This window comes from Arachis stenosperma, chromosome 3 (genome assembly GCF_014773155.1).
Source record: "Arachis stenosperma cultivar V10309 chromosome 3, arast.V10309.gnm1.PFL2, whole genome shotgun sequence".
Taxonomy (NCBI): domain Eukaryota; kingdom Viridiplantae; phylum Streptophyta; class Magnoliopsida; order Fabales; family Fabaceae; genus Arachis; species Arachis stenosperma.
Window position 1 is genome coordinate 3330426 of NC_080379.1, and position 27801 is coordinate 3358226.

Below are 27801 nucleotides of genomic sequence, written 5' to 3' on the forward strand. Positions count from 1 at the left end.
GGTGCTCTTTCTCCTTCTTCTTTCCTCCTCCTCTTTTTTCTTCTTCTCCTCCTCTTCGTTTTTTTTCTTTTTTTTTTTCAAATTTGCACACGCAAATTTTTCTTCTTTCCTTCTTCTTCTCCTCTTCTTTTTTCTTTTTCTTTTTTATCGTCATCACCAATAATACTAACATTTTGCAAATGTCTTTATTAGTTCTAATTTTTTCTGCTGTCATTATTAAATAATTTTAGTTCATTTTTTAATTTTTTTCGGTTCATTTATGTGTTAAGTGTGGTTCATTTGTGTGTCAATTTCGGTTTACTTTATGCTGCTGATAAGTATTAATCAAATTTTTTATTCACAAGTGAACCAAAATTTAACACACAAATGAACCAAAATTAATTCAAAAATAATGAACTAAAATTATTTAATGATGGCCCAAAGAAAATCAAAATCAATAAAAATGTTAGTAAAATGTTAGTGTTGTTAGTGATAACGATAACCAAAGAGAAGAATAAGAGGAGGAGAAGGAGGAGGAAAAACAGAAGAAGAATCTGCTTGCGCAAAAAAGCGCAGGAAAAAGAAGAATAAAAAACACATGTAATAACGCTCTTTTAATAAGAGTAATTTTTGTTAGAGTTAAATATACTTAAATAAACTTAAATAAAAAATACTTTAATATGTAACAATCCTGTATATAAAATATATGTTTTTATGTACATTATGTGTTTGTTTTATTTACACATGGACGTTTACAACGGAGACATATTCTAGGTTTATAGTTTTTTTCTTAAGGTTTTAATAAGGTGGATTCTAGTACGAATATATCATAATTATTTAAATATCGTCAAAATTAAAATTATATATTTTTATAGTTTGATAATATTTTTTAAATAATAATTTTTAAAAATCGTTGTTTGATAATTAAAAATGTAATATTATCTTAATTTTAATAATATTTTTTAAAATATCATAGTCATATTAAAATGGTCTTTCTAATATTGGGTGTTTAAAAAGAAAATTTGACAAGGAACGAATTTTTTTAAATATTTTTTTATGCAGGTAATACAGGCAGAAATATTTTTGAAAGACATCTTTAGCTATAGTTTCACCAAAACAGTATGAAAAGGTTTGGTCCTGACTCCTGTCACAAGTAGAGTTATTTGTTTAGTTTGTTTTGATAGGTAGAGTAAATATCAAAGACCGATTGCTTAGGTTAGGAATTATTAGCCATGGTGATCACATGTGTGTATTGTGTAAGAAAGATGTTGAATATCTCTATCACTTGTTTCTTGGTTGCAATTTTATCTCGCAGGTGTGGGGTGTTTTGCTATCTGATCTTGGGAGGCAGTGGACTATTTCGAATTCATTGAAAGAACATTTTGAGAGTTGGACAGGAATTATTAATAGAAAAGAGGAGCAGAACAAGTGATTCATATATTTTTTCAGTTATTTGGAATGTGTGGCTAGAAAGGAACGGACGGATCTTTAATAACAAGAATTCTGGAGTAGAAACGGTATTCTATAGATTTTTTATCAGTGATAGAAATTAGTGTAACTTGGATCCCTTTTGTTATTGATAGCAATATCAAAAATAAGGGATTGTTTGTAGGGGCTAATTTTTTGTTTTTGTTCTGTTATTTTGAGACTATATTCGAGACCTTGTGATTCTATTTTATTGTGTTGACCTCTTTTATTAAAAAAAAGATTATATGTTTAAAGAAAGATATATTTGATGTTAATTTTAGTTTTGGATATATCTTATAAATTCAATTAGTTTTTGATATTTAACTTTTAAAGTAAATATTGAAAATTAAAATTACACAAATATCTTAAACTAAATTTAATTACATATATATTCTATTTGATTCTTTATGTAAATCGAATCAATTAAATTCGATTTATACTTTTTGGTTTGCAGTCCACTCTCAATTTCTTTTGAGGAAGTTCCCAAACCAACGAGCAGAAAGCTTTTGGTGTCTTTTCAAATTATCTTTGTAGTCAATGAAGACAAGTCCAAAACGCTGATTATAGCCACTGTTCCATTCAAAGTTATCCGAAAATGTCCATGCAAAATACCCTTTTACATTCGCACCACCCCTTTTAATTACAACAATAAATAATTAACAATGTTAAAATAAAATAAATATATTATTCATCATCATTCAATCTTAATTGTAAGAAATTAATTAATATGAGCCAGTGCCACTTACTTGATTGCTTGTAAAACATGATAAAGATGGCGATAGTAATAATCAATTCTGTAAGTATCCATAAGGGCCTCTTCAACTGTTAGTGTTGGATCATTAAACTCATCCATACCTATACATTATTATTATTTATTAATAGAATAAAATATTTAATATTGGAAGAAATTAAATAAAATAAGTAGTGTACCATTTTCTGTGATGTAAATTAAAGGGTTGTTATACTTTTCCATTGTGTACAACAATAGCTTTTCAATTCCCTTTGGATATACATATAGCCAATGTGAAGCAGCCTATATAATATATAGAAATTGGATTTAATTTGTCATTCACCAAATAAATAAATAAATAATGACATAGTATACAAATTAATATATAATTAGAGTAAATCAATAAAGGAGAATTTAGTCATCCTTACCCTTTGTCCAATGGGTCTACCATCACGCTCAGCTATCATAAGTCAAGAGTCATAAGAAATTAAAATTAAATAATTTTCATATCATAAATTATATATATATGTTGCCTCTATTCTTCTTCTTTAAATAAGTAATTTTATTGGAGAGAAAAATGCATATATAAGAAATAGAGAAATCATATATGTACAAATTTAAAATTTTTGTACACTATAATATGATTTTTTTTATTTGGTATTAATTTTATTTAAAAAAAATTATTATATAAAAAATGTTTAATTACTCTATTGATCTCTATAGTTTCGTGAAATTTTTATTTAGGTCCTTATACTTTTTGTCTTTTTAATTGGTCTCTACACTATTTTTTTTCAATTAAGTCATTTTTAGCAGTAATTGACTTAATTTTACAGGGACCCAACTAAAAAAAAAGAATTGGTATAAGGATCTAAATAAAAGGAAAAAAAGTGTAGGGATCAATTAAAAAAAAAATTGGTGTAAGAACTCAATTAAAAAAAAAAAATTATATAGGGACCTAATTAAAAATTTCACGAACTATAGGAATCAATAGGCTAATTAAACCTATAAAAAATACATAAAAATGATAAATATATTCTTACATGTTATATCGCATTGGGGATCAGTGGCATACATAGGAGGTTTGGTTCTGTCAAATGGTTTGGTTAAATGGGCAGCATAATTAGAAGTGTAGTAATTTATTCCAATGAAATCATATGAACCAATAAGTATCTTTGCTTCCTCTTCAGTGAATTTTGGTAGCCTGTTTCCTACATAAGTTCTCATGGATTTTGGATAATCTCCTTTTGTTAGTGGATCCATAAACCTAAAATAAAATTAATCGGATATATCATATGGAATAAGGTTTAAATTAATCTTATTTATCTTTAATTTTAATTAAGAATAAAATTAATGCAATAACTAAAATAGTCATCATTATTATTTTACCATCCAAATTGAAAATCAAGAGCTCGTTGGGCAGCTTTTTCATCTATGGTTTTGTTTGAGAACGGTATGAACCAATTAGAATTCAAGGTGATGCCTATCAAGCCTTTTTGACTAGCCTGCTCACATTATTAAATTCAATTAATGTTGTAATGCAAGATATTTCATAGAAATTAAAATTAGGGCTCTATATTTTAAATTCAAAATGTAGTTAATCGGTTAATTAAAAATTCATTACTACATTTTAGATAGCCAATTTTTTAAAATAATTTAAAAAATCATAACTATATTTATTTGAATTTTAATTTATAAAACCAACCTTTAAAGACAAAACTCTAAAAACTAATTTTTAATTGGTTAACTAGAATCAAAATCAAATGTGAGTCTATAAAATAGTATTGTACAAAAATCAAAACCACACCTATTAATAACTTTATAACACAACGTAATTAGATTCTTAATCTATCAATAAAATAGTTTTATATAAATTAAAAATAATTTATTAATTTTATAATCAGTTAATAAGGCCCCATGTACTTTCTCTTATGGTTATTATAGTGCACCTGATATTTTGTTTTATAAAGTTTAACTGCAGCAGCATGAGCAAGGAGTTGGTAGTGTGAAGACATGTAAGGTTGTTCCATTCTCATGCTATAAGTCCATGGCTCATTCAGAGTAATCCAATGCTTCACTCTCTCTCCAAAATTTTTGAAACAGATATCTGCATACTCTTCAAAATCCTTTCTGAAAAAGTATAAACTTATATTTCATCACTCTCATGAAACTAGTTTCGAAAAATATAATAATTATATTTTTAACAAATTCTTCATGAAATTTTTTAGAGTAAATAAAGATCAAATTTTAATTTTTTTTTCTCATAAAATTCTAATACCTTGTTATAAAAATAAATAATAAAAAATATATAAATAATGATGTCTTTAACTATCACTTACGTAATATTAGGGCTGTTAAAGCCCTTGTACTCATCTTGCAAGGCTTGTGGAAGATCCCAATGAAAAAGGGTTACAAATGGTTGCATTCCTGATATAATTAATCACGATATTATTTGATTTAATTTGATAATGAATATCAACAAAATCAAACATTTATATTATAAAGAAAAAAGAATAAATAGATCCTTGACCTCTTGATTCGTATACATTTAAATTCCTGATCTTTTAAAATTTGGATATATCGATTTCTCGTGTTCACTCGGTTTGTCAGACTCAATAGAAAAATCAAACGTGACTCTCGTTGTACTGACTTGGTTGATACGGATGCACACATAAGAGAATTTTTAAAATTGGATAAATTAGATACAGAAATCAATATGTCCAGCTTTTGAAGAGATCAGAAACTTAAATGTATTTTTAAATTCTCAAGAATTTAAATGTCCACGAACTAAAAAATAAGGGATCAATTTGTCCTTTTTTCTAATATAAATGAGTATATATATGACCATTGGCTAGTAGCTCGTTGATAAGTTTGTTGTAATGAGCGATGCCTTCTTGATTTATACCCCCACTAACTTTCCCTTCTGCATTTTTGTTAATATAAATCAAATTAAAAAAATTCAATTAATTAGAGGAAACAATAAGGATACAATTAGTAAATCCAATAATATATTATATTTTCTTACTTGGTAATATTCTTGCCCAAGAAATGGAGAATCTATAAGCATCGGTGTTCATATCCTTCATGATCTTAATATCCTCCTAGTAACATACAAAAATATGGTTTAAATTAAGAATATTTCTTTCTTTCTTTCTTTCATATCCCCAATTCTTCATTCTTTTGTTATTTGTATGCATGAGAGTAAAAAAATTAGCTTGAGTAATTGTCTCTTATGACTTGAAAATTTTTCATTATTATTCTATGAAAAATATAAAAAGATAATAAAAATAATAAATAATGTGAACAATAGAATAGTTATCTAATTCAATACGTACTTAACATGGATATTATTTTAGAATAAACATGTAAAATTAATTTTTAATTAGTCAACATTAACTATATTTTTTTTTACTAATACAAATTTAATTTCAAATGTATATATGGATCGGATTATACCTTATAGCGATGATAGTGATCAATAGCTATATCCCCAGTGCTTCTATCTTCTATTTGTTCTGAATTCCATTGATGCATCATCAATTATGTTTTGCTTTATTATTCATATCAATTATTCTCAATTATAAAGAAACAAAAAGCATAATGAATTAATAACATCTTTTAATTTTACCTGGATGACTATGAGTTAAGTTGTCCCATGTACTTGCTCCTTTACCATCTTCATTCCAAGCACCCTCAACCTGCACCAATTAAAAAAAAATCATACTTTAACATTTTAATATTTAATCCATATTTGTGTATATGAATTTCATAATTGCTTGTTATTATTGGATAAATGCATACGCATATAGATAATAAGATAAACATACATGTGTATTAAAATTTTAAAACTATATTATATAGTCTTTTCTTAACTTTTTTAATAATATAGTCCTTTTTCATTTTGTGATGAATATATCTAGACGTAATAAAAAGGTTTAAAATTAAAAGACAATCATTAAACAATGGAATTACTTAATGAATGTAGTATAATTTAATTTAGACAAAAGATAAACCTGATAGGAAGAAGTGGCAGTTCCAAAGACGAAACCTGCCGGAAAACTGCTTCGATTTAGCGAAGAAACGTCGAGAATCGGCGAACTGGCTATGGTGGTTGTTACCGACAAGCGAACAAGAAGAGGGAACACACCAAAGAGGAGAAGATTTAGATTATTGTTATGAAATGCCATAGCCATTCACTACTATTTGTTACCTCAATTAAGAATTATGAACATATGAAAATGCACACTAATACTACTACTTATATAAATATTTGAGAACCAAAAGCAAAATATGAATTTATACAACTCACGATGATAAGATCAAATACAAATTTAGAAAAAAAAAATGGGACAAATCTAACAAAATGAGGAAAACCCACACACAACGGTTTATGGAGGTGTAATGTAACTCCCTAAAGCTGGGGTATGCTATTTTTGTTAAATACTTCATTATTTCAGGTACATATATGGTTTGGGTACGGACATATGGTTAATATTTAGTTATTTATAGTAGACATGCTTTGGTAAGCTAGCTAATGTCTAACTACTTTTTTTTTTAAACTTTACAGTAATAATATTAGTTTAAAGGTAATTATTATGGTGTTTAAAAATATTATCTAATTTATTAAAAAAGTTAAAAATTAATATTTAATTTTAAAAATATAAAAATAAATAATTTTTAAATATTTAAAATTTACTCAAAAAAAGTTAGACATAAATTAAACATCAAATTATAATTTTTAAAATTGTACGTTAGCAAATCGTATAAAAGAATATATGGATCTGTGTTTGGTGAGCCCAAGTGTTTTTGGATATTTTTAATGCATCTAATAGAGTATAGAGATATTAGTATATAATAGTGAGTTAGTTAAATTGTGGAATGAATAACAAGAATTGGTTATGCTGTTATCTTGTTACTGCAACTGTGTTGTTATTGCTATAAATGGCATACTGCAATACTCTTGTAACAGAGTTTAATGCACTTTTCAATTTCATATCCTTTTGTTTCTATGAGTCTTCTCTCAATCCTTTCATGGTATCATAGAGCCAGGTTGTGAATCCATGACTTCTATCATTCCCACCCAATCAAATCCTCCCACCAACATTTTTTCTGCACCTGTTCTTAAAGAACTTACTGAAGATACATTCAAAACGTGGAATCAATTAGCCTTACATGTTATTCATGCTAACAGGTTGGGCTCTCATCTCAGCCAAGATTAGATTCCTCCTCAATATGCGAATGATGCTGCGCGCCTTGCTGGTACTGAATCTGAAGCATTCAAGGATTGGATCACCAAAGATCACTATTTGTTTACATGGTTACTCACCTCCATTGATTCTTCCTTCAAGAATCGCATGTTGGACTGTACCTACGCTTATCAAGTCTGGAATAATATTCAAGAATATTTTGCCAAGATCTCCAAGATCAAGATTCAACAGTTGAAAGCACAACTCAAACTGGTTCAAAAGCACGGTCTTTCGGCTACCGAGTATTTGAAGAAAATTCGCACAATCGTTGATGCTTTAGCTGCAAATGGATTTGTTCTCTCTGTTGAAGATCATATTTCAGCAATTACTGATGGTTTGACCGAAGATTATGCCTTGTATCTCTCTAGTGTCATGACCAAATCGGACTCTTTAACACTCATGGAAGCTGAAGCTCTTTTACTGGGTCATGAAGACATGCTCACAAGATTCAGAAAGTCTGATCTCTCTCAATTTCAAGCTCACTACACTCAAGCCTCTTATCCACCAAGAAGATCTCCTGCTACTTTTAACAATGGAGGCCGAAGAGGAAGAGGTTTTCGTGGAGCACGTGGAGGTCGCACCTTCAATTCCAATTTTCGACTCCAATGCCAGGTGTGTGGTCGCATGGGACACACTGCCCTGAATTGTTTTCATCGGTTCAATCAAGCATACCAGGCTTCCTCCTCACCTTCTCAATCATCCTCAGCTCCACAATCTCCTCTGCCACCTCCATCGACTTATCATCAACCTCAAGCTTACCTAGCCACACCTTCAGTTCTATCCGACTCTACATGGCTCCCAGACACTGGTGCGAGCCATCACATCTCCCCTGATCCGAATAATCTTCTTCAGCCCTCAGCTTATCAAGGTTCTGATCAGATTCTCGTAGGTAATGGCTCAGGTAGTGCAATTTCCTCTATTGGCCACTCTTATTTAATTAATCTTGAGACTAAACAATGTTTCATTCTTGATCACTTAATTCATTCTCCTGACATTGCAAGAAATCTCATCAGTGTTCACAAATTTGCTTGTGACAATGCTTGTTATTTGAATTTCATCCTAATGAATGCTTTGTTAAATCTCAGGCCTCCAAGAACGTTCTTCTCAAAGGGAGATCTAATCATGGAATTTATGAATTTGAGAATGTTGCAGTAGTTCAATCTAGGCCTAATGATACTTCTTCTTCTTCGTCTGTTACGAGTGCTCCAAGTACTTTTCTTGCTCAATCAGATTCTTATAATCTATGGCATCAAAGGCTTGGTCATTGTGCTTCTAAAACTACTATAGCTGTAATGAATAAATGTCATGTTCCTATTAATATCAATTCAATGAATTCTGGTTTGTGTGCCTCTTGTTGCAAAGCTAAGATGCATCTATTACCTTTCTCTACTGATTCTTATAATTTTCATGCTCCATTAGATATGATTTATTCTGATATTTGGGGACCCTCTCCTATTACTTCCTTTAATGGTTTCAATTATTATATTTCTTTCATTGATGCATATACCAGATACACATCTGTTTTTCTTCTAAATTCAAAGTCTCAAGCTTTTCAAGCCTTTTTACAATTTCAAGCAAATATAGAAAGACATACTGGTCTCAAAATCAAAGCACTACAAACTGATCATGGCCGAGAATACCTTTCTACATCTTTCACTCAATATCTAGCTTCTCAAGGCATTATACATCGTTTTTCATGCCCTTATACCCACCAACAGAATGGAAGAGCTGAGAGAAAACATAGGCATATTACTGAAATTGGTTTAGCCATGTTGGCTGCTGCATCACTTCCCTTGTTACATTGGGATGATGCATTCCTCTCAGCCACTTACATAATCAATAGATTACCTTCCTCTAATACTAAGAACTTGTCTCCTTATGAACTTTTACACAATCATAGCCCTGATTATTCTTTTTTAAAAGTGTTTGGATGTGCCTGTTATCCTTGTTTGAAGCCTTATACCTCTCATAAATTTGATTTTAAATCTGATTTATCAGTATTCTTAGGTTATGCTCCAAACCATAAGGGATACAAGTGTCTTACCAAGAGTGGTAAAGTGATAATTACTCGTCATGTTCTCTTTGATGAACATAAATTTCCCTATACTGATCTCTTTTCTAACACCAATCCTCCTCTTATTAAAACTCAATTTCCTCATACTGTCCTTCCTTTTCCAATTTTAACATCCTCCCCCTCTTATACCTCAGATTCTATTTCTCATGATCCAACATTATCTTCTTCTTCTAATGGTGGTTGTATACAAATTCAAAATGTTCCTTCATCTAATAATGCTTTACCCTCAAATTCTTCACCAGCATTTGTTTCAGACACCACTATATCTCTGCAGCCTGCTCATAATGTTTCCTCCCAAAGCAATTTTTCAACTGTCAATACAGACAATATTCCTATTTCTGGGATTGAGATACAACTTGGTGCTAATTCTAATGTTACTCCTACCACTAATTCTCATCCTATGATCACCAGATCAAAATCTGGTGTATCAAAGCCTACCTCTTTTTCTGTTATCACTACAACCTCTTCTTCCACTGACTTGATTAATCAACCCCCTACTACAGTTTCTCAAGCCTTGAATTCTACCCATTGGAAACAAGCAATGCTGGATGAATTACAAGCTCTATATAACACTAAAACATGGTCTGTTGTACCAGCTCCATCTCATGCTAAGGTCATTGGTTGTAGATGGATATTCACCATCAAAAGGCATCCTAATGGCGAGATTCTGAAATATAAGGCTCGTCTTGTGGCGAAAGGTAATCATCAAATCGAAGGTATCGATTTTGATCAGGTTTTTGCACCAGTGATCAAGCCTCCTACAGTTCGAATTATTTTAACCCTTGCTCTATCTTATAAATGGCAAATTAAACAACTCGATTTTAACAATGCATTTCTTAATGGTGACTTAACTGAGCTTGTTTACATGAAGCAACCCCCTGGGTTTCACCAAGTTAATAATCTACATGTTTGTCAATTACATAAATCACTCTATGGTTTGAAGCAAGCGCCCAGATCTTGGTTTCTCAAGCTTGCTGCCACTTTGGCTAAATTTGGGTTCACTAAGACACGGTCTGATCATTGTCTGTTTATGAAACACTCAGGTAATCTTAAACTTTACATATTAGTCTATGTTGATGATATATTGATAACTGGAAATGACTCTCAGGCTATTCAAAGTACTATCACAGATTTAAATCAGATTTTTTCTTTAAAGGACCTTGGTGAGTTTAGTTATTTTTTAGGCATTGAAGCTCATAAATCACATACTGGTTCTTATCATTTATCACAAACAAAATACATTCAGGATGTGTTATCGAAGGCTGGTATGGTAGACTCTAAAGGAGTGCCAACGCCTATGGTAACTACAATGAAATTAACAAAACAAGGCACTGATTATTTTCATAACCCAACTTTATATCGATCTATTGTTGGTTCCCTGCAATACGCTACTATTACACGCCCTGATATTGCTTATTCAGTGAACAAGGTTAGCCAATATATGCAAGCTCCTCTTATGTCACATTGGAAGTGTGTAAAGAGGATCCTACGCTACCTTGCTGGAACAGCAAATCAGGGGATTCTATTTCATCCTAGTACTGATTTAAGGTTATTTGCTTTCTCAGATTCTGATTGGGGGTCAGACTTGGATGATCGACGATCCACTTGCGGTTTTTGCATTTATCTTGGCTCAAATGTGATCTCCTGGTCCAGTAAAAAGCAAGCTTCCGTAAGTAGAAGTAGTACAGAGGCAGAATATCGGGGTCTTGCAGCATGTGATTCTGAGCTCATTTGGGTGCTTCACTTGCTTGAGGAACTTCGAGTCAACATCTCAGCCACTCCAATACTATATTGTGACAATATTAGTGCAGTTTTGTTAGCTGAAAATCCGATTCTCCACAGTAGGACTAAGCATTTTGAGTTAGATCTTCACTTCGTGCGAGAAAGAGTGAACCGCAAGCAGCTTAGTGTTGTTCATATCAGTGCCACTGATCAAGTGGCTGATATCTTTACTAAGCCATTACCTCTAGAATTCTTTGACAAATTTAAAAACAAACTTAAAGTAACTCCTCGATGGTGACTTTAAGTTTGAGGGGGGCTAATAGAGTATAGAGATATTAGTATATAATAGTGAGTTAGTTAAATTGTGGAATGAATAACAAGAATTGGTTATGCTGTTATCTTGTTACTGCAACTGTGTTGTTATTGCTATAAATGGCATACTGCAATACTCTTGTAACAGAGCTTAATGCACTTTTCAATTTCATATCCTTTTGTTTCTATGAGTCTTCTCTCAATCCTTTCAGCATCTAATTCTTTTAGGCAAAATTTAACCAATAAAAAATAGATTAATTAGATTAATCCGAACCGTCTAACTATGAATTAATATCTGATTGAATCTGTTGAGCATTTTATTTCATGAGCTTATCTTTTTTCTTTTTTAAATCCAGTTAAAATAGGTAATGATTTAGCCCGACAATGTAACCTTGACACATTTAATTTTGACAATTCCACTTGGCCGCAATTTCGTGTTTTGATCATGGGGACTTATATTCTATGATTACAAAAGGAAGCCCTCAAATAAAAACGTTTAAAATATTTTTTTAAAGATTTTTTATATTGTATTTTAATTGATTTTTGTATAATTTATTCGGTATTCCTCATCATATATTATTAAATTTTTCAAAAAATTTTTTTCTAAAAACAATAAAAAGCATTTAATTTAGACTATAATAAAAAAGTAATAGATTAACTATTAGATTTTTTTAAAAGATTATTTACATAAAAAAATATATCACATTCATCAAAATATATATATATATATATATATATAACAAGCTTTTAAAATTTTTATAAATAAAAAAATAATTAATTTTTATTCGTATAATATATAAAATAATTACTATATTATTATTATATTATAGATTAAAATTTACTAATTTAAATTTTATTTTTATTTTTAATATAAGCATTAGAAATAAATAATTTTTTATAACAAGATGTAATGTAACAAAATATATATAATATTAATTAGTTTTTAAAAAATTCTGAAAAGATGGTTTTTTCTAATAAAGTGTTATTAAAAAATTAAGATGATTCGAATTTAAATACTTTACTTATCAAAGCCGGATAAGTCAGATAAGATAAGATAACTATCATAAGCTATATAAAGGGGAGCCAGAAGCTCCTTAAGTACTCACCCATTTTTCATACTTTATACCTTTTAGATCCATTTTGCGGAATATCTTTGCAGATTCCACCACCCCGGCCACTCCAAGAAGACGATCCGACAACCGTTGCAAGTTTCTGATCTTACAACCACTAACAACAATGGTTCTCGAGATTAGCATTGAACCCAGCATGATCACTGAAGTCGAGACTTACGACCTCACTTCCCACCATTATCCTTACACCGTTTATGCCGACGACCAGCGCATCATCTGCATTAACATCACCTCTTCCCAAACGCTCTCCAAGTGGCTCACCAACCTTCTCAAGTCCACTCCCAAAAACACCCCGGTCATCGTGGGCATAACCGCCGAGCACCAATTTACCAAGTACACCAAGCGCGGCGTCAAGGACCACGGCTATGACTTCATCTCCCTCTGCATTGGCTCTCACTGCCTCCTCTACCCTCTTCTCGAACAAGCCGACTCTTACAAAGCGAAGCAAAACCCTAGGCCCCTCTGCGACTTCTTCGCCAACCCTAGGGTTATCGCGGTGAGAATGGAGATCGAAAAGGTGAAGGCAAAGCTGGAGAAGCACCACGGGATTGAGCTGAAGAAGGCGTTGGACCTTAGAGCGATGGCGGTGGAAGGGATGAAGGAGGTAGGGGAGAAGGTGGATCTGTGGCGGTACAATCTTGACAAGTTGGCGAAGATAGTGCTGGGAAAGCACTTTGACGTGGTGAGGCCGGAAGAGAAGCTAGACTGGTACGATGAAGAAAGTTCGTGCTGTTATTATAATGTGTATACGGATGAGAAGACAATGTTCATCACCATTGATACTTATCTTTGCTACCTCATTGGTTTCGAGCTGCATGGTATGATCCATGGACATGAAGCGGGTAAAAGCCAAGATTCTAGTAAGTCTAAGAAGAAGGTTAACAAGAAGAAGAACTCATGAGGTGCCTTTGATTTCTAAGATTAGTAATGAGGTAATGCATTGATTAGACTTTAGAGTAGTATATGACCGTGATTTTATCTTTGTTATATATATATATTGATGAATGTGATATATTTTTTTATGTAAATAATCGTTTAAAAAAATCTAATAGTTAATCTATTACCTTTTTTATTATAGTCCAAATTAAATGCTTTTTATTGTTTTTGGAAAGAAAATCTTTTGAGAAATTTAATAATATGTGATGAGGAATACCGAATAAATTATACAGAAACCAATTAAAACACAATATAAAAACATCTTTAAAAAAAATATTTTAAGCGTCTTTATCTAAGTGACCTCCTTACAAAAAATAATCATAATAATCTCACCTTCGAAACACTACAAATTCATATGGTACTAGGTGTTTCAAAAGTTTTCAACAGCGATAAATACAAAATATAATTTCAAATTTAAGATTATTAATCTCGGAATTGGTCATTCATACAAATGGCCATGTTTATTACATTATTTGGAGTATGATTACCATTATTATTACATCGAGAAATAAGTCTAATTTTTTTTAAGAAAATCCTTAAACCAATCAGCAGAAAGTTTTTGGTGCCTTTTCAAATTATCTTTATAGTCAACAAAGTTAATTCCAAAACGCACGGTGTAGCCATTGAACCATTCAAAGTTGTCCAACAATGACCATGCAAAATACCCTTTAACATTCGCACCATCCCTACAATAATAAAAGTCAATAATTAAACAAATAGAATAAAACAATTTTTTTGTTCACGATATCTTCTAACTCAAAAAGTTAAAATAAACAAACTAATTACTCGATCAACCTAAAAAGGTTATAAATCGAACAAGAGATACCAAAATATAACTATGAAATTAATAAATAACTAAATAGAAGGTGCAACTTACTTGATTGCGGTTGAAACATAATAAAGGTGGCGATAGTGGTAATCAATTCTAAAAGTATCGATAAGGGCCTCTTCAAGTGATAGTGTTGGATCATTGAACTCATCAATACCATTTTCTGTGATGTAAATTAAAGGGTTGTTATATGTTTTCGTTATGTACAACAATATTTCTTGAATTCCCTTTGGATAGACATATAGCCAAGATGAAGCAGCCTGTGTAGATTTTGAATTTATTAATTATTATTCATAAAATAAATACATAATAATATAGTAAACAAATTAACACACAAATAATAATGAAGGAGAATCGTAAAAACATACCATTGGCCCAATGGGTATCCCATTTCGCTCAGCTGCATAAAAAAAAGGTTCATTTTTTGTTTCAATAATATTTTTAATAGGTTTAATTATTCCGTTATTCCTATAATTTTATCGAATTTTCAATTAGATCTCTATATATATATTTTTTTTAATATTAGGTCCCTATACCAAATTAAATTTTGTAAGTAAGTTCCTACTGTAATAAAAACGTTGAAATTAATAAAATATTCTATTAAACTATACAGAATATTCAATTAAGTGTTAGACGATATATTTATTTTGTTTAATAAAATATTCCGTTAATTCCAGCATTTTTATCATCGTAGAGACTTAATTATAAAATCTTATATAATATAGAAACTCGATATAAAAAAAAGGTATTTAGACTTAATTAAAAATTCAATAAAATTATAGGATCTAACATAATAATTAAACATTTTTTATATGGCAAGAGATTAAAAAAAAATGAAACATTTTATGTTAAAGTGTACTTACTTGTTAAATTGACATGTTGATCCGTCCAATAGGTAGGATCGGTGTCATTGTTTGGATGGAGTAAATGAGCAGCATAATTAGAAGTGTAATAATTGAGTCCAATAAAATCAAATGAACCTATGAGTTCCTTAGATTGCTCTTCGGTGAAATTTGGTAGCCGGCTCCCCACATACTTCTCCATGGATCTTGGATACTTTCCTCTTGTTATTGGTTCCATAAACCTGATGTATGTGTGTATATATATAATATTTCTTTTCAATTTGAAAAATTGTTCTTATTATGAAACTACTACCCTAATCTAGTGTATATATATGTTGAACCTTAGATGAATATCAGTAGTCAATTTTAGTCAATAACTAATCATTTGATTGTATTGTATTGTCAAATATGTTTATTTATTTATTTTGAAATTATCTTTTTAATTTATTCATTCTTTTATTTATAATTATTGGTTATTTTTAAATTAATGGTAATTCCTTCAACTTTTTCTAAAGTTTTTTACCCATTTTTTTAAGAATAAAATTAAATATTAAACATATAACTATTCATGTGTCTCTTTTTATTATCAGTTTAAATTTTTGAGAAAAATTATTTTATGATATGATATTAGAACTTTTATGATTAAAATGTTTAGAGTTCGATCATTGTTAATTAGACTCAAAAAGAAAAAAAATTTAACATAAGACAAATTATAAAGAGAGAAAGTATATATATACAAAAATTTAAGTAAATCCAAAAATAGACCTTTGCTTAAAAGAACATATTAAAATTAGGTTTAATTATTTTGTTAGTCCTTATAATTTTATCAAATTTATAATTAGGTCCATATATTTTTTTTAATTGGATTCTTATATTACTTTAATTTTATAATTAGGTCTTTCCTAGTATAAAAATATTAGAATTAATTAAATATATTTTTGTAAATTGAAGATATTTATAATTAAAAACCTACTTCGATATGTATTTTGAGAGAAATATTATATTAATTTTAATATTTTTTATACGAAAATAATCTAATTATAAAATTAAAAATAGTATAAAAACTCAATTGAAAAGAAAAAAATATAAAAATTTAATTAAAAATTTAATAAAATTACAAAAACTAACGTAATAATTAAATTTTAAGATTATAACCATTCATTCATGTGTCTTTTATTATCAGTTTAAATTTTAAAAACAAATTTTAAGTCTTAAAAAAAAAAGTTTCATGATATTAAAAGAAGAGGAGTATGGCAAATTTTACCATCCAAGCGCGAAATCAAGAGCTCTTTGAGCAGCATGGATATCCAAAGTGCTGTTTGAGTATGGCAAGAACCAACCACAATTTAACGTGATGCCTATCAAGCCTTTCTGAGAAACCTGATTACAAGGCACTCACAATAATAATGTTAAGAAGAAATTAAATAAAGCTATGATTTTGAATTATTAGTGGAAATAAATGAAATAAACCTGATATTTAGCTTTATAAATTTGGACTGCAGCGGCATGAGCAAGAAGTTGATAGTGTGTGGCGAGATAAGGCTTATCTACACCAACACTATAAGTCCATGGTTCGTTTAGTGTAATCCAATATTTCACTCTATCTCCAAATTCTTTAAAGCATAATTCCGAATAATCTTCAAAATCCTTTCTGTAAAAAAGTATGTACATAAATCAATATATATAATTGTTTCAACTTTCAAGTGTAGTAACTTAAATTACAGTTATGTGCAGAAATTCTTGTAGTGACATCACTACTTACATAATATTAGGGCTGTAGAAGCCACTGTACTCATCTTGTAGGGCTTGGGGAAGATCAAAATGGAAAAGGGTCACAAATGGTTCTAGACCTGCTTGTCAATAATATCAAAATAAATTAATATATGAATGAAAAAAGAGAATTTAATTTTTAAGTACGAATTCGATTTTCGAAGTATAGAAACTAAAATCGTATTTAATTTTTAAATTAATTAATTAGAGAAGTTTGTTATTGAAAATGATGGTAAACTTTTGGCACAAACTAGAGCTTTATAAATAAATTTTAATTGTTGATGAACTGAAATATGAGTTGAATTTAATTTTCGTGAATCGAACTTGATTTTAACATGGTTTAATTCAGTTTAACTCATTTTTATCTCTAACCATGAATATAATAACAATTTCATTACATTATTAACTGTATTTTTGCCAATTTTTACTAATTTTTATTTGTTATTGTATTTAATAGAAATATCTTTATAAATGTATCTAATAAAAATATTTTTTATAACTGTGTCTAATAAAAATATCTTTATCAATATATTTTTTAAATATGTCTTTTATATATATATATATATATATATATATATATATATATTTAAAATATAATAATTAATTATTATTGACAATAATAATATGAGCTCTCCATATTTTTCCTTCATATAATAATTAAGACCGTACCATTAGCGAGAAGCTCATTGATAAGGTTGTTGTAATATTTTATTCCTTCTTGATTTATGCCCGAACTAATTTTTCCTTCTGCATATAATATTGATGAAGATAAGAGATATTCAATTATTAGATGAAACCCGTAATTAATTAAGGATGTTGATTAGTAAATATAATATAATAGTGTCTACTTACTAGGCAATATTCTGGACCAAGAAATAGAGAATCTGTAGGCATCCGTATTCATATACTTCATGATCGCAACATCTTCCTAATAATATTAAATGATTCATAATATATATATGGATCGTATCCCTTTCAAAAAAATACTTATTAATATGCACATTTAGGTATTGTACCTTATAACGATGATACTGATCAACAGCTACATCTCCATTGCTTCTGTCTTGTACTTTTTCTGTATGTCATTACAACAATTACATACCATAAAAATAGAATACATATAAATAAATGTTAAAAATATAACTATATATGTACTTCTTAGTTATTAATTACTAGTGGAGTAATAGATACTAATATATTTATTAATCTATTCTTCATTTTTTTTTGTGACTATTTATTCAATTCTTCATTTATTCGAATTTATATTAATAAAAAAACGTTTTAATATATATAGAGTATAGACATAACATATATATACCACAAGATGACCAATAGAAGTCCAATAATTTACATGTAAACTATGATACACAGACACTGATATGATACGATACGAGACACGCTAACACGTAAATTTTAAAATTTTATAAGATACAGAAATATGTTACATATAAAATATAAAATTTTTTTAAATAAATCGTAATAATATTTTGATATTTTATTGATATTAAAATATAAATTAATTTTTAAATTATTTTTAATATTTTATTTTAATTATATCAAGTATTTAAAATATTTTTTTATTTTAATGAATAATAATATATACTATATCTAAATTTATTTCAAAAATATATATTAAGAATAAGACTGGATATGCTGATATATGATGGTATTTAAGTGTGTTCAAACGTGTCCAAAAATTTTTTTTTATTTTTTATTAAGATAAAGTTAGACACAACAGACACGCGTGTTGGATAAGTGTCGTGTCGTGTCCAAAATATATCCGACACACAGATGCGGTAACTCAGCGAAGTATCCATACTTCATAATATGTAAATGAAGTAATAATAAATAAATAAATAAAAGAAAGAAAAATAGCTAAATTATTGTTTGAATGTTACCTGGGTGTTGATGAGTTAAGGTGTCCCATATACTTGGTCCCCTGCCACCTTCATTAGCAGCACCTTCATACTACACCATCAATAAATAAATAAACACATGTAATTATTTTCTTAATAATAATAATAAGGTATATATTTATGAAATTATACCTGGTAAGCAGAGGAGGCAGTCCCAAAGATGAAACCTGCTGGAAAACTACTCCGGTTTAGCAACGTAACGTCATTGGAAAGAGTTGGCGAACCGGGTTCGGTTGGTGCGGACCATGAGTTGCTAACAAGAAAAGCCAAAACAGCAAGGAATGCAATTGCCATACCCATACTCATATTACAATAATTGGAGGTTGATTGCTTTAATGCTTCATTGCTTCTTTAAGTTTGAATTTATAGGTAGCTAGCCTTGTCGTGTTTTTGTTAAACTCTACCTACACTCTCGTTTATCTTGTTTAATTTATTCAAATAATTTTCACTACTTTAATTAGCATTTCAAAAAAGCTAAATTAAAAACACGTGTATATGGAAGCCTTAAGAAATTTAATCAAATATATTAATTATATTTTTTAATCAATTATATATATTGACACTCCAAGTGGCAAATGTTATATTATATATTATTTGAATTCAAATTGGTGCAATTGATAATTTGATATCTATGATAAACGTGGTGCACAAGAAGACAAATTTATAGCATTTAATTTAAGAGAGCCATTTAGATAAAGATGTTAAAAACGTCTTTATTTTTAAGATATTTTTTAATAATTAAATTCAATATATATAATTGATTAAACTGTGTTATTTTATTAAAATTAGACCAGACAAATCAATTTAACTAAAAAACTAATAAATTAAATTTTGAACTAATCTAAATTAATATTTTTTTATAAAAAATAACTACAATATCCCTATTATAAAAAATAACTAAAATACTCTTATTATATATATATTAATTTTAAAAACTCTAAATTCTAACCCTATAATGGAAGAAAAATAAGAGAATAGAATTTAGAATTTTTAAAATTAATATATATAATAAAAATATTTTAATTATTTTTTATAATAAGGGTATTGTAGTTATTTTTTATAAAAAGTATTAATTTAGACCAATTTAAAATTTGATTCACTATTTTTTAGTTAAATTAATTTATTTAGCTTAATTTTAATAAAAATAACATAATTTAATTAATTATATGTATTAAATTTTAATTACTAAAAAATATCTAAAAAAAATATTTTAAATATTTTAATCTGAGTGAGTCTCTTAATAGTTTAAATAACATGATATGAAAGAACGAGTCAGCACATACAATCCATGCAATAGTATTTATCTGATCTTAACTAGAGTGCATGTTATTTATATCTTTCTATATGGCAGTATTAATAAATAAATATATATAAAGAAGTAGTCAAGTAACTAATTAAATTATACAACACAAGGTGCATGTGCACCTCATGCCATAGTTGAGTGAAGTTGTAAATTAAACATAAAACACATGCATTGAACTTTGCTTATGTCACATGTAATGTCTAACTAATGTTTTTTGAGGAAATTTTTTACCCAAACGACCCGAGAATTTTGGGTATCTTTTCAAGCCATGTTTAAAAATATCCCTTTACATTCATCTTCTAAGGTTTCAGGAAGATCATAATGAAAAAGGTAACAAATGATTGCATAAAATAATAAGAACATATCCTTTCATCAGCAATACTTATTGAAGCCTTATCTTGTACAAATAGTGTAATAGGTAATTTAATAATAAAAATAAGTTATTGTCTTCTTGAACCAGTGAGAGGATTATTTCTAATTTTCTATGGATTTAATTATATATATGATAGATGTTTTAAAATAAAGTTTTCAACAAAGATAAATGCAAAATATCATTTCAAATTTAAGATTACTTAATATTAGAATTGTTCATTCATTCATACAAATGGTCACGTTTACATTATTTGGAATAAAATGACCATTATTACATCAAGAAATAATTAAGAGTCTAATATTTTTTAAGAAAATTCCTAAACCAATGAGCAGAAAGCTTTTGGTGCCTTTTCAAATTATCTTTATAATCAACAAAGTTAATTCCAAAACGCACGGTGTAACCATTGCCCCATTCAAAGTTGTCCAATAGTGACCATGCAAAATACCCTTTTATATTCGCACCATCCCTACAACAATAAAAGCCAATAAATTACATTAGATCAAATAAGAAATAAGGTTTAATTATTCTGTTGGTCTTTATATTTTTAATTAAATTTTTATATATTTTTTAATTAAGCATTATTTTTAATCTTTTAATTAAATTATTTTATTATTAAAATTATTAAAATTAATAAAATATTTTTCTCAAAATTTATACAGTCAAAGATTTAATTAAGTTTTTAATTACGTCTTTAATTTGCTATTCTGTTAATTTTAATATTTTTTACATAAAAATAATCTAATTATAAAATTAAAAACAATATAGTGATCTAATTAAAAAATATAAAAATTTAATTAAAAATTTAATATAATTATAATTAAAAATTAATAGAATAATTAAACCAAAAAATAATCAAGATATAACTTTAAAATTGATAAATAACTAAAGGTAACTTACTTGATTGCGGTTGAAACATAATAAAGGTGGCGATAATAGTAGTCAATTCTAAAAGTATCCATGAGGGCCTCTTCAAGTGGTAGTGTTGGATCATTGAACTCATCGATACCATTTTCTGTGATGTAAATCAAAGGGTTGTTATATGTTTTCTTTGTGTACAACAATATCTCTCGAATTCCCTTTGGATATACATATAGCCAAGTTGAAGCAGCCTGTGTACATTTTCGATTTATTAATTATTCATATATAAAATATATATATAACAATAATAACAAAAATAAGAAATAATAATAAAGGAGAATTGATCGTGCATATATATGCATACCCTTGGCCCAATGGGTATCCCATTTCGCTCAGCTGCATAAAAAAAAAGGTACATTATTTTCGGTTTCAATAATATTTATTTTTTAATATACCAAATTATTTACTTGAAAATGAAACATTTTATTTAAAGTGAAGGTACTTACTTGTCGTATTGACATGTGAATCCGTGAAATAGTTTGGTTTGGTAGTGTCATTGTTTTCATGGAGTAAATGAGCAGCATAATTAGAACTGTAATAATTGAGTCCAATAAAATCAAATGAACCTATAAGTTCCTTAGATTGCTCTTTGCTGAAACTTGGTAACCGGCTTCCCACATATTGCTGCATGGATTTTGGATACTTTCCTCTTGTTATTGGTTCCATAAACCTGTATATATATAATATTATTTTCCAATTTTAAAAAAAATAGAAGTTATTATGAAATTAATCACTAATCTAGTGAAACATGGTATAGCATATAATATGTACGTATATATAAATATGTTGAACCTTAGATTAGTAACAAGAAGTTATATATAATACAAGAGGTTAATGTTTTCAAGGACATTAGTAAGTCCATAAAGAATTTAGAACTAATTATTAGACCATTGTCAAATAAGGGTTTATTTTAGTGAGTTTCTAATAAAAGATATTTTTTAAGTTATTATTTTTTTAAAAGATTTTATAAAAAAAAATAAAAATAATTTTATATTTGGATAATTTATGTAATTTTTTTTACTTATTATTTGAATATAACTATATAAAAATACTTTTTATTTATTTATTACACGAAACATATTTTTTTCTAAAAAAATATAAATTATAATTTCTCAAAATATTTTTTATTTTTTTAATATTTTTACTTTCACTACCAAAAATTTACTAAACATGCTAAAAAAAATAAAAAATAAAAATTTTTTATTAATTTTTTTTTATCAATTTATATTAATAGCGTCCAAACAAACTCTAAGTCTACTCACTTAGATTTTTTAAAATTAATCCTTCACTCCCTTTCACGGCTCAAGAATTTCAATATCAGAAGGAAAGTGGTGATTTGGCCAGAAAAGGGAGAACATTGTGTTTTACCCAATGGTGGACGTCTGGGGTGCATGGTCAACACGCAGGGGACGCGTGTTGACTGCTACAAGTGGGGGAGCTAGATGACGTGGCGCAGCTTGAGTGGTACACGGGGGCATTACGTGGGGTATGCTGACGTAGCACGTGAGGGCGTGATGATGACGTGGCAGAGTTTGAGTGGTACACGGAGGCATCACGTGGGGGCGTGCTGAGTCAGCACGCAGTGGCATCTTGACACGTGGCAATATGTGATTGGCCTGAGACAATCAAAACGTGGGGGGCGTGGTGAATGCTACTTTCTATATAAGGGAGTGCTCGAGTCTATTTTCATTTTGAAGAAGTGTGTGGGTGTTCTTTGAGTGTGTTTCTGGTGTAATGGAGGGTACTGCAAACTTGGTAGTGTATCGTGACGGTGAGATAATACGTAATACTCATGAGGGAGTGAGGTTTGTGTGCCAGAATCCGTTTTCGTTTGTGGTTCCATGCACCATGACGTTTATGGAACTTCAGAACGGTCTCTGTCAAAACATGGAGAACGGTACGTTAATGAGAGTGAGCAAAATTCTGTACCGAAATCTGGTTGTAATTTTTGGTGGTCTAATACAGTTTGATACTAAATAATTTATAATATGTTTCTCCAGAGCATTATAATTACGAACCATTTTTTAAAATAAATACAAAATAATATTTTTTCTGCCTATTTTTCCACCCTTTCTCCTTGTGGAGCAACAACACCCTTCCCCTCTTAGTTGAATCGCAATCCCCCTTCCCCTCTGTTTCTGGTGTAATGCACTAATGCTTTTCTCCCCTCTCACTAACACACTTTGTATACATTGCAGTTGGGGGAGACTTTTTATATAGAGCAACTTAGGCCACACTTGCTGTTTACCGAGGTAAGACCTGTCCCATGCATGGCAGTAGCTGCAACACGCCCCCCGTGGTGCAGGCACATCAGGACTCCGCGACGCCAGCTCCACCACGCCCTTGCGTGGTGCCAAATCCTTGCATGCGCGCCGCGCCACCACGCCTCCGGCGTGCTGCTGAAGTGCTGACACGCTGCTGAGGAGCAGAGACACCACGCCCCCTGCGTGTTGACCGAAAGCTACACCGCCCGGTAAATCACCCCACCCTCCAATATCTTCCCAAAACACCAACTTCTTTCCTATAACAAAAATAATTTCTGCCCTTCCACTTTATTTTCTTTTTTTTTCCCTCAATGCTACGACTTCAACTCTCACCACCAGCCACCTGCCACCATTGCCAACTGTCATCGGTTGGTCATCCACCTTTGTCAGTCACCATCTTGCTTCCTCACTCTACCCATCCTAAATTTTAAATCTTAAAATTCAAATTTATTTTACTTTTTTCACTTTCAGATGTTTTTTATTTAAGTTTTAGATGTTTTTGTTTGTTTTTAATTTTAGATATTTAAATTTTTTTCTAATATCTTTTTATGTATTTTTTAAAATAAAATTAAATTCATGCATAAAGGAATAAAAGTAGTTATTAATAGTTTACAACATATAATAATAGAAGAGGCATTGTTAGTTTATTACCATCCAAACATGAAATCAAGAGCTCGTTGAGCAGCAAGGATATCCAAATTGTTGTTTGTGTATGGCAAGAACCAATTAGAATTTAACGTGATGCCTATTAAGCCTTTCTGAGAAACCTGATTACAAGGCACTCACAATAATAATGTTAAGAAGAAATAAAGCTATGATTTTGAATTATTAGTGGAAATAAATGAAATAAACCTGATATTTAGCTTTATAAATTTGGACTGCAGCGGCATGAGCAAGGAGTTGGTAGTGTGCGGCGAGATAAGGCTTATCCAAACCATAACAATAACTCCATGGTTCGTTCAGTGTAATCCAATGTTTCACTCTGTCTCCAAATTCTTTAAAGCATAACTCTGAATAATCTTGAAAGTCCTTTCTGCAAAGTATGTACATAAAACTCAATATATATATGTGATTCAACTACATTCTAACATGACTTTTCAGCTAAATTTATCTTCAAGTAAATATAATAAGTGAGAACTGATTTTTTTTACTCTGTTTTAAAATTTATTATCCAAATACCACTTTTTTATTACTAAGGTGATAACTGATGATTTGTTATTTTTAATTATAATTAATTATCTAAATAAATTTTACTACATAAACTCTGAAAAATGTGAGTGCAAAATATATTAATTTATATGTGCATATAAATTCTGATAAATATAAATACAAATTAAATTATATATTTTTTGTGTGTAAAATTTTTATAAATATGAGTATAAATTATTATTCACTAAATACTAACAAAAAAATAATATTTACTGACTATGTAATACATACTGTTTGACAATTTTAATAAATAATAATTATTTAATAATTCTCCATTCTCAATTAATTACCCTTAATTAGTTATCTACCTAGCTACTATGCATTATTTGATTCATAATTGTTTCAAGCAGGAGCTATGTGTTGAAATTCTTGGATTTGTATGTGACATGACTTACATTATATTGGGGCTGTAGAAGCCACTGTACTCATCTTGTAAGGCTTGGGGAAGATCCCAATGAAATAGGGTCACAAATGGTTGTAGGCCTGCTTGTCAATAATATAAAAAATTAAAAACACAATAATAATATATGAATGAAAAAGGGGAATTTAATTAATTTATATGATCATATGAATATAATGAGTATAATTAAGATCGTACCATTAGTCAGAAGCTCGTTGATAAGGTTGTTGTAATATTTGATTCCTTCTTGATTTATACCTGAACTAATTTTTCCTTCTGCATAATAATATATTGATGATGAAGAGAGATTATGAGATATTCAATTAGATGAAACCCATAATTAATTAAAGATTATGATATGATTAATAAATATAATATAATAGAGTATATCTACTTACTCGGTAATATTCTGGACCAAGAAATGGAGAATCTGTAAGCATCCGTATTCATATACTTCATGATCCCAACATCTTCCTAATAATAATATTAAATGATTTATAATATATGGATCATAAGATATATATATCTACATATTTGAATTTGTACCTTATAACGATGATACTGATCAACAGCTACATCTCCATTACTTCTGTCTTGTATTTTTTCTGTATGCAATTACACCAATTATATATCATATATATAAATAGAAATACATACAAATATAAATATAAATAACATCACTGTTATTCCAGTTATTAATCATTAGGGGAGTAATACATACTAATATATTGATTAATTTATTCTTCTTTTCATTGAATGTATATTAATTAAAATAAAAATTGTTTAAAATATTTTAACATATATAAAAAATATATTATTAAAAAAATTGGATACGACTAAATCTCTCTTATCTCTGTTATATGTAATAAATATAGGTTAATCACATCTTTCAATGGTAAATGAAAAATAATTAACAGTCTTACTCTTAATTATTTTTTTAACTTTTAAATAAAAATATTTTAAATTTCTATATATCATTTTAATATTTTTTAAAATATAATATATATATTTAATTTTTTTACTCGTATCAATATTAAAAGAATAATGAAGAGAATAAATTAAGACTCTGTAGTTGCTTATATTAAGGGTCGTTTGAAAAATTTTAAAAGTTATTTTTTTAAATTTTTGACTTATGAAAAGTAGTAGTATTAATGTTTGGGTACAATTTTTAAAACTAAATTATAGCTTTCTAAAAAATTATTTACGTGTACTTATAGATAAGTTAAAAAAAATAACTTCTCTCATAATAAAAAATTTATCACATTTTTTTTAAAAATAAACACTTTTAAAATAAAAAAAATTAAATACAAAATAATTTATATTTTTAATATAAAAATTAATTATTTAAATTATTTTTTAAAAAAATTTAATTAAACTATTTATTCAAACTGCACCTAAATATAGCATTCATCCATTATCAAATCAATTAAGAGCAAAAACAAATCTTGGGTAGAGTGTCCAATTCAAAATATATATTAAATAATAAAGTGGTCGTATAAGTTATAACATATGGTTCAGAATCACATGTAACATGTCCATTCTACTAGATCTACTGTATATTTTTAGTATATCTGATTTTTTTTGGTGACTTAGTATATCTGATTTAATTTTGTTTGAATTAGGTTGTGTTTTAAATTTTTATATTATTAAATTTATCTAGTCATAACTCTTGATATAGTTTAGTCACAAAAAAAAAACTCTTGATATAGTTTGAAATTACTCATGGTGTATTCGATTTATATTTATACTTTTTATTTTTTCTTTTCAGAATTTTGTGAAGAGCAAAAAAATAAAATAAGAAGTAAAAAAAAAAAACATAATTTTATCATTTTTATTGTTTGGTGAGCGATTCAAATATTAGTGACGTTAGTCCAAATTAAAAAATTAAAAGATAATTCATAATAAAAACGTTACTTTCACACCTGCTACCACAACGTGACTCCAAAAAAATAAATAAATACAAATAAAAACCATGACCTAAAGTTTGAATGTTACCTGGGTGTTTATGAGTTAATGTGTCCCATGTACTTGGTCCCTTGCCACCTTCATTTGCAGCACCTTCATACTACAAGGCATTTAATTAATTATTTTCTTAATAATAAGGCATGTATATATGTTGATTGTTGATTGTTGAGTACCTGGTAAGAAGCGGAGGCAGTCCCAAAGATGAAACCTGCCGGAAAACTACTCCGGTTTAACGACGCAAGGTCGTCGGAGCATGAGTTGCTAACAAGAAGAGCCAAAACACCAAGGAGGAGAACAAAACCTCTATTGCCATGGAATGAAATTGCCATACCCATACTCATTTTACAATACAATGTCGATGTGGTGTGTGTGTTTGTGGAAGCTAAATAAATAAATATGATAAGGAAAAAGACAATACT

General features: G+C 28.8%; 4 protein-coding genes across 4 annotated transcripts; 1 reads left to right on the forward strand and 3 right to left on the reverse strand.

The window, feature by feature from the left end:
• Positions 1–1907: 1907 nt before the first annotated feature.
• On the reverse strand, positions 1908–6366 carry LOC130969994 (beta-glucosidase 12-like). The gene is made up of 13 exons (XM_057895923.1): positions 6187–6366; positions 5802–5871; positions 5630–5688; positions 5199–5274; positions 5019–5096; positions 4513–4600; positions 4123–4303; positions 3563–3678; positions 3217–3440; positions 2605–2636; positions 2377–2479; positions 2193–2301; positions 1908–2079 (listed from the first exon to the last, which is right to left on the reverse strand). The coding sequence occupies exons 1-13, from the start codon at positions 6364–6366 to the stop codon at positions 1908–1910; spliced, it is 1488 nt and encodes a 495-aa protein (XP_057751906.1).
• A 6397-nt stretch (positions 6367–12763) lies between these two features.
• On the forward strand, positions 12764–13558 carry LOC130970014 (uncharacterized). Its single transcript, XM_057895951.1, has one exon. It carries the CDS (start codon positions 12764–12766, stop codon positions 13556–13558), a length of 795 nt encoding a protein of 264 aa, XP_057751934.1.
• Positions 13559–13917: 359 nt separating this feature from the next.
• On the reverse strand, positions 13918–19346 carry LOC130969577 (beta-glucosidase 12-like). Its single transcript, XM_057895363.1, has 12 exons — positions 19083–19346; positions 18933–19002; positions 18051–18109; positions 17887–17962; positions 17704–17781; positions 17027–17114; positions 16735–16915; positions 16529–16644; positions 15286–15506; positions 14791–14822; positions 14471–14682; positions 13918–14279 (listed from the first exon to the last, which is right to left on the reverse strand). The coding sequence occupies exons 1-12, from the start codon at positions 19254–19256 to the stop codon at positions 14108–14110; spliced, it is 1479 nt and encodes a 492-aa protein (XP_057751346.1). The 5' UTR covers positions 19257–19346; the 3' UTR covers positions 13918–14107.
• A 1511-nt stretch (positions 19347–20857) lies between these two features.
• On the reverse strand, positions 20858–27801 carry LOC130968723 (beta-glucosidase 13-like). The gene is made up of 12 exons (XM_057894135.1): positions 27556–27801; positions 27413–27482; positions 25964–26022; positions 25816–25891; positions 25616–25693; positions 25413–25500; positions 24661–24841; positions 24460–24575; positions 21991–22214; positions 21849–21880; positions 21524–21735; positions 20858–21092 (listed from the first exon to the last, which is right to left on the reverse strand). The coding sequence occupies exons 1-12, from the start codon at positions 27721–27723 to the stop codon at positions 20921–20923; spliced, it is 1476 nt and encodes a 491-aa protein (XP_057750118.1). The 5' UTR covers positions 27724–27801; the 3' UTR covers positions 20858–20920.

Bases quoted from the DNA above. Each gene is read 5' to 3' on its own strand.
- LOC130969994 (XM_057895923.1), bottom strand. From the start codon at position 6,366: ATGGCTATGGCATTTCATAACAATAATCTAAATCTTCTCCTCTTTGGT. The intron at 2,480-2,604 runs GTAAGGATGACT...TATATTATATAG, and splicing joins GTAGACCCATTGGACAAAGG to GCTGCTTCACATTGGCTATA. The intron at 2,302-2,376 runs GTACACTACTTA...AATAATGTATAG, and splicing joins AATTTACATCACAGAAAATG to GTATGGATGAGTTTAATGAT.
- LOC130970014 (XM_057895951.1), top strand. From the start codon at position 12,764: ATGGTTCTCGAGATTAGCATTGAACCCAGCATGATCACTGAAGTCGAG.
- LOC130969577 (XM_057895363.1), bottom strand. From the start codon at position 19,256: ATGAGTATGGGTATGGCAATTGCATTCCTTGCTGTTTTGGCTTTTCTT. The intron at 16,645-16,734 runs GTTTATTTCATT...CCTTGTAATCAG, and splicing joins TTTATAAAGCTAAATATCAG to GTTTCTCAGAAAGGCTTGAT. The intron at 14,683-14,790 runs GTATGTTTTTAC...AAATCTACACAG, and splicing joins GGATACCCATTGGGCCAATG to GCTGCTTCATCTTGGCTATA.
- LOC130968723 (XM_057894135.1), bottom strand. From the start codon at position 27,723: ATGAGTATGGGTATGGCAATTTCATTCCATGGCAATAGAGGTTTTGTT. The intron at 24,576-24,660 runs GTTTATTTCATT...CCTTGTAATCAG, and splicing joins TTTATAAAGCTAAATATCAG to GTTTCTCAGAAAGGCTTAAT. The intron at 21,093-21,523 runs GTAAGTTACCTT...TTATTGTTGTAG, and splicing joins TATGTTTCAACCGCAATCAA to GGATGGTGCGAATATAAAAG.